The sequence below is a fragment of the Helianthus annuus genome, chromosome 2, assembly GCF_002127325.2.
Source record: "Helianthus annuus cultivar XRQ/B chromosome 2, HanXRQr2.0-SUNRISE, whole genome shotgun sequence".
In the NCBI taxonomy this organism is placed as follows: domain Eukaryota; kingdom Viridiplantae; phylum Streptophyta; class Magnoliopsida; order Asterales; family Asteraceae; genus Helianthus; species Helianthus annuus.
The window spans coordinates 112,260,462-112,266,965 of NC_035434.2; the positions used below are offsets into that span (position 1 = coordinate 112,260,462).

General features: G+C 32.7%; 1 protein-coding gene across 1 annotated transcript; it reads right to left on the reverse strand.

Annotated features, from left to right (window-relative positions):
• Positions 1 to 3,445: 3,445 nt before the first annotated feature.
• On the reverse strand, positions 3,446 to 5,644 carry LOC110921659. Its single transcript, XM_022166006.2, has 4 exons — positions 5,352 to 5,644; positions 5,111 to 5,193; positions 4,806 to 5,008; positions 3,446 to 3,833 (listed from the first exon to the last, which is right to left on the reverse strand). The coding sequence occupies exons 1-4, from the start codon at positions 5,588 to 5,590 to the stop codon at positions 3,726 to 3,728; spliced, it is 633 nt and encodes a 210-aa protein (XP_022021698.1). The 5' UTR covers positions 5,591 to 5,644; the 3' UTR covers positions 3,446 to 3,725.
• Between the last annotated feature and the right edge of the window lie 860 nt (positions 5,645 to 6,504).

Consider the following 6,504-nt stretch of genomic DNA (forward strand, 5'->3'; position numbering starts at 1 on the left):
TAGTGTGTTTGGTGAGTTTAGTTATCCTTAAAAATGTGTTTACTTCTTTAAAAAACTTCATTTTTAAAGAAGTTGGATGTTTACAATTTCAAAACACATTTTCTAAAAATGCTTCTTTATGTAATCTTCTTGTTACACAAGTGTTTCTACACTTGTTTAACCATTAAAAATAGTGTTTGTTTATGTAAGAACCAAGATCCACCAAAACTTATATTTTAAGCTTGGTTCTTTTGAAAAACCATTCATAAATTTTAGATCTATATGATTATTAACTCACTTTGATTATTATTTTTCAAGAAACCAAAGTATCCTTTTCAAGTTCATGATTCAAGTGTGGATGATCTTTCATCCTACAACCTTCTTACTTTCTCATCTTGCTAAACTATGTTTCTAATCATGATCTAGCAAGATGTTATGATGATCAACATCATCTTTACGAACAATCAATGATCAACAAGCATTCATACCATAAACAACTTAGTTTCACCAAGATTACTTCATAAATCAAGCTTATGTTCAAGTTACATGCTTTGTTCTTTAGTGTTCTTGAAGTTTTGATTATGATACTTCTTTAACCACTAAAAATGGACGTAAAATAGAGTGTTTAAGGATCTTACCACTAGCTCAAGGCTAGGGATGATTCAAGTGAAGAAAGTGAGTGGATAAAAGCAATGAGAGAAGGTCCTTGACGTTCCAAAGCCACCAAGCTTCCTTATCTTGCTTCTAACACCTTTGTATGGTCTTGTAATTGTTGAAGGTTGAACAAAAATGATGGAGGTGTGTGGGTGATGGTTCGGCTGAGAACAAGCAAGGAGAGGGAAGAAGAAGTGTGTGTTAGTGGGTGTGAGATAATGAGCTCTTATCCTTCCATGTCTTACTTATATCCAATCTCAACATAATTTCCAATAGTTTTAGTGTTTAATGAAGTACCAACATAATCCAGTAAACAAATGAAATAAAATCTATCATATAGGCCATGTGTGGGCCGTGAGATAGGTGGGGGGGGGGTCTAGCATAGGTTTAAACCAATTTAATTACAATCTAGTTGAAAACCAAGTGTTAGTTATATGTGTTGGTTATTAGATATTTTTAGGAGGTGTTATGATGTTCGGGGATCATAACTAGCTTGGAAACATTAAAACAATGCTTCTAGTGTAATTTTGCTGTTTCGGGTAGTGTCCGGTTGTTTGGTTAGATACTGGTTCGTTAAAGTGCTAGACTATACAATTTAGTGTTCTTTATGTACCCTTTTGTGACACTTTTAATTCTCGACACTTAGGAAAGCATTCAAGACCATTTTATCATGTTTCTGCATAAAATAAGTTTGTTAAAATGCTGATTTATGCTGAATTATGCTGAATTCAGCACTTTGGGTGAGTTTTAGGCACTTTCCAGCACTTAAACTATCACTTAGAAAGGCAGTTTTGTGATCCTTACTTCCCTACACTCTATACTAGTGTAGTGCTAAGTCTCTGGTCCACACTGGGTCTCAAAAACACTGTCTCTCTATGTACTGAACTTCGTCAGCCTATTTCTGATTTATCGGATAACTGTGCTAACTGTATTTAATGCATCATTTGAGGCAATATGGCTTTCATGCAATATTGATATGACATTTAACAATGTATGATGCACATGTTTGTGTATGGAAGTAATCAAAACGCAGTTACTTGTAATTCCAGCACAGTCATTAAGCATTAATCAAGATTAATTAATTGTACGAATACCTGGATTTTTGACAGTTGTCACAGCACGGACGTAGATAAGTTCTTGCTGGTGGGAGTATTTGATAAGGGTGATGGTTATTCGCAACTGCTTTGGTGCGAGATTTGGGACCATACCCCTTCAGACTCACAGGCGAAAAATAAAACATTTGGAATAAATAGGCAAAATGACCCAAATCACAAGGCATAAAATGACATTTAACTCATAACTTCTTTTAATGGCTAGCGCAGCTGGTACAACAATCAAACTGCTACACACAAGTCACGTTCGATCCGTGGCAGGCGCTAGGCCGGCATCGAAACACAACGAACCGCAAAACTACGTGCCAGAGGTTGTTGGTCGTCCTTGGAGTCGAACTCGTGACCACCCGGTCTGGAACCCCACTAAAGTGGGTAAACCTTACCACCTCCCCCAAAACCAATTGAACTGGGGATCATTGTTAATGATAAACTCTAATCAATCTTAACCCTTGATTCAATCAATCAACAATCAAAATCTGTTTTTACTGTTTTTAGATAACATAAGGTTTATACCGGATTTTAACTCAGGTTTAAACATATAATAAATACTAGATATAAATAAATAAGAAAACATCTTAGTCGTAAAAAAATAGCTAATTAAAGCGAAAGAACATAAGAGTATACTGGTTTTTATATATATAAACTAAGCAATGTGTGTTTAAACACACAACCGTTTGAAAAGTGTGGCTAACCACATAACCAAAGGTACTAGATATGTCAAATTTTAATAGTAATTATTCTTATGGTGTCATCGTCTGAAATATAAGGTAATTGCTAGATTTTTTTAAATACTAAAATACTTAAAAACAGTTTATAGAGGTGTCATGCTCATGTGACAGCAGTCCTGGCCATATAGACCATATGGACCTTATAGGCCCGCTCATGTCTACAAGAATAATTATACTTTGTGACGACCGGCCTCTTATATTTTATATGCATATATAAACAAACTATAATAGTAATATCATCTCCAGTTTTTCTACTTGTTCTTTCGTCTCATGCTTTTAATCTGTTATAATTATGCAAATCAAAGTAATTGTCACGATTTGAAAACCTCTTGTTAAGAAATTATTGATTAAATGTTGCATGTATGTTATATATATAACACAATAATAATATTATCATACCTACATACCAGGGGCATATCTTATATTAAGGGTTAGGGGGCATCCGGTATACTCCTCAACTTGTTTAGCAAAGTAAAGTATCCTAAATGTACGGTAAAAAAAAAGGTATTTCTTATTTTTTTTTCTAGATCCGTCAGTATTATATATCATGTATATTTTAGACCATGTGTAGTGGTAACTTGTTATAATGCCCCCACCATGGGGCATTATCCGACACGTGGCAACCCAGTCAGCATGGGGCATTATAGCATAAAGTGGTGTAGTGGGGATAATGCCCAAATAATGCCCCTTTCAATTATTAAAAAAAAAAAAAGCAACCTGCCAATTCTATTGGATAGTCAAAGTTGGAAAAAGCAAACATTGGATCATTCGGCGTTTTCCTCATAACGCCAAAACCACATTTTTGAAATTTTTTTAAAAAATAACGCATAGTGTAATGGTGCTTTGGGCGTTATAGGGCGTTTTTTTTTTAAATTTTTTTAAAGAAAACGCCCCACTACACATGATCTTACAAAATTTACTAGAAGCCAAATGTCTAATCAAAGAAAAAGAAGACAAATCCAACTTTTAGGATTATTGAAATGAAATTTTTATTTGCTAAACTAACCATTTAATTTTCTCATCACCTTTGATTTTGAGTTAAAATACTTTTGGCTACGATACTGTTACACATTAAACATGTAACAAACCATGATACATCTACGCACTAATAGCTACGTAACACGCGAGTGCCATCACTGAAAAGTCACAAGACTCAACAACTAAGAATCGGTTGACATGTAAACAATCATACGTAAGACGTAGAAAGAACTCTTCAGGTCACTGGTTGATTCTTTTTACAGGTGTTCATATTCTATAGTTTTTTTTTCTTTTCCTTTTCCTTGGTTTCTCTATCAACTGTCTTAGCTTCCTCCAATATAGGTTCCATTATTTCCTCTATCTTGTCTTCCATCTCTTGAACCTGCAATTCCCGAATAAAAACAATTTATACTTTAACAGGTAATCAAGTCTTTTGATAGAAAAATGAAGTGATATCACTTTAACTTGTTAAACAGTTTATTTAAACTAAATAGATCATCCATAAGACGAGTTGCTAGCAAGAAACTAATTCTTAATGGTGAAAAGACTATAAAATGTATATTTTAGAGGTTAAAAAGGTGGAAACAACTAAGGGAATTATACCGTGACAATGTTTGCATACTTTTTATTTGAATGAGGCTTTTATTTGTCTGGTATTGATGGTGTTACTTTTTAAAAGTGTGAAAACAACTCATTGAATGAGCTTATTATTTTTTTTATAATCCATAAAATAGCTCGTTATCTTTTCAAGTTCTAAACGGAATTGACCAAACATTCAATCATCAATATCAAACATTAAACTGAACCTAACCCAATAATTTGGATCTTAAACTGGTCAAGTCAGTCATTTTGCTTCTGTGTGGATGTTTCAGTCATTCAATATATATTATTTTAAAAAAGATATTATGTTAATATACGTACCGACAAACACACATCCTTTACTCATTTAATTATCATACTTACACTCCGTAGAATTTGACCTTACAACCACTTGATTGGAGAACACACCATGTTAATATACTTAACTGTCAATTAAGAATTGCTGTACATATTTTCTAGATTTTATGTTTTTGTTATACTCATCCTTTTACTAAAGTATTATCAAATAATTTACCATTTGGTCACTATTTTGTTAGAAAAAACACCCCTTAAATTCAAAGTTTAGGTTTCAAATTTGAATGTAGAACAACTAGTTATAAATACATATTATTTGTGTTATAAAGCAACTTATCCATGTTTAAAAAACTTCCATCCAAATTATAGCTGGACTCGACACACACATATATACAAATACATACATATATACATATACATATATAAAGAGAGAGAGATAATTAAAAATAAATAAATCTACCTTGTCTATGAAATCGCCGGCGGTCTGGGCATCTCTTTCAACTCTTTCAGCTATATTTTCGATAAAATCAAGTGTCTTCTTGATTTCACTACCTTCTGGAAGCTCATCACCGAGTTCTTCCACCACCTTGTCCACCTTATCCGCCACCGCTTCCACCACCTCCGTTATATGCTCCGCCGTGTCCATTATCTGGTCAACTCTCTCTGTAACAACAATAATCAACATCTTTTAATATAATCTTGTATATTAAATTTATTAAATATTGTACAAAAGATAATATAAAATAATAGATCTTTAATACTTACGTATAAGCAACTTAATTGGACCACCTTTAGTAGTAAAAGACGGTACAATAAATGTCATCAAAATTCCAATAACCCAATTTTTCCTACAAAATTATTTATAATAATAAATTAATTAAAAAAACAAATTTAAAGAAGCAATAATTAATGGACAAGGTAGAACCAGACCTCCTTGTATATAAAAAAAAAAAAAAAGAAGAAGCAATAATTAATACAAAAAAATATAAGAGTTAAAGCAAGTTACCAAGATCCAGAAGAACCAGACGGAGGTGATGGTTTACCCGCGGGTTCGACGTTGGCGTAAACGATCATGGAGTTCCGTCTGACGCCGGTGGTTGATAGCGGAGTCACGGTGGGTTCGGTGATCGGAAAACCAGAAATGGGATTGAATGGAAGGTTGACATGAGATCTATGAATTAGGGTTTGGTGCAAATTTAACTTAGTAATTGAATTTTGAGAAGCCAAAACTATTGTGATCGACATGGTATATGATGTTGAGAATTTTAAAGTAGCTTTGAATATTATATAAGATGGTAGAAAGGCATGTGAATATACTAGCATATATGTAGACAGTAGTGCATCTCTATTTTTTTATTATTACAATTTACAATTATATGTATTTTTAAATTTAATAATAAAATAATGGAAAGCAACTGTAATCACGTGTTTTTGTGAGAAAATAATTTAGGTTTTCAGGAGTGTTTTGACATATTTATCCTTTGAGGCAAGAGGTGTTAGGTAGGAAACGAAGGAGAAATGGTATTCAACTATTCAAGAATGGGGTGAATATTGTCTAGATGATTGAGTTAGACTAATTATATTGTCAACACTACTACCTACTCACATCATGTTGATTTTTAAAATAATTTTTTATTAAGTTTTATTTAAGATATTTTAATGTTATGTTATGATAATTGATTATTGTACCCTCTAGTATGCACCTTTTATATTTCATATTTCTCTCTCGAGTAAATTACTATTTTGGTTTTTTTGGTTTAGTTAGTTTAATCCTTTCAGCACAAAAAAAAATCTTTTAACATATTAAACCCTAATATTGCATTTTATAATGTTTTAGCCTCTGACATTAACTTTTTTACTTTTTTACAGTTAAGTGTATGGGTGATTACTGATTAGGTCTTTATACATATAGCGCTAAAGGAGTAACACACTGCCCTTAGAATGGGTCTATGTTAAGTTATTCAATCAAACGGTTTTGTTCACTTCGGTGACAAGATTACGCAATGCGAGCACAATTGGTTTTACATCTATTTGTTGCATGCTAGTTTATGTACGTTATGTGTTAATACACATTCTATGCCATGTTTGGATTGAGTCAAATTTCTATATAATGCTATTGGACAAACTTGTGTGTTCACCAATGCTTTATGTGTTGACTG

What these genes read in the sequence shown, in the direction of transcription:
- LOC110921659 (XM_022166006.2), bottom strand. Translation starts at nt 5,590, where the DNA reads ATGTCGATCACAATAGTTTTGGCTTCTCAAAATTCAATTACTAAGTTA. An exon ending in TCTGGTTCTTCTGGATCTTG is followed by an intron (nt 5,194 to 5,351) that starts GTAACTTGCTTT and finishes ATAATTTTGTAG; the next exon opens with GAAAAATTGGGTTATTGGAA. An exon ending in TCCAATTAAGTTGCTTATAC is followed by an intron (nt 5,009 to 5,110) that starts GTAAGTATTAAA and finishes TTGTTGTTACAG; the next exon opens with AGAGAGTTGACCAGATAATG.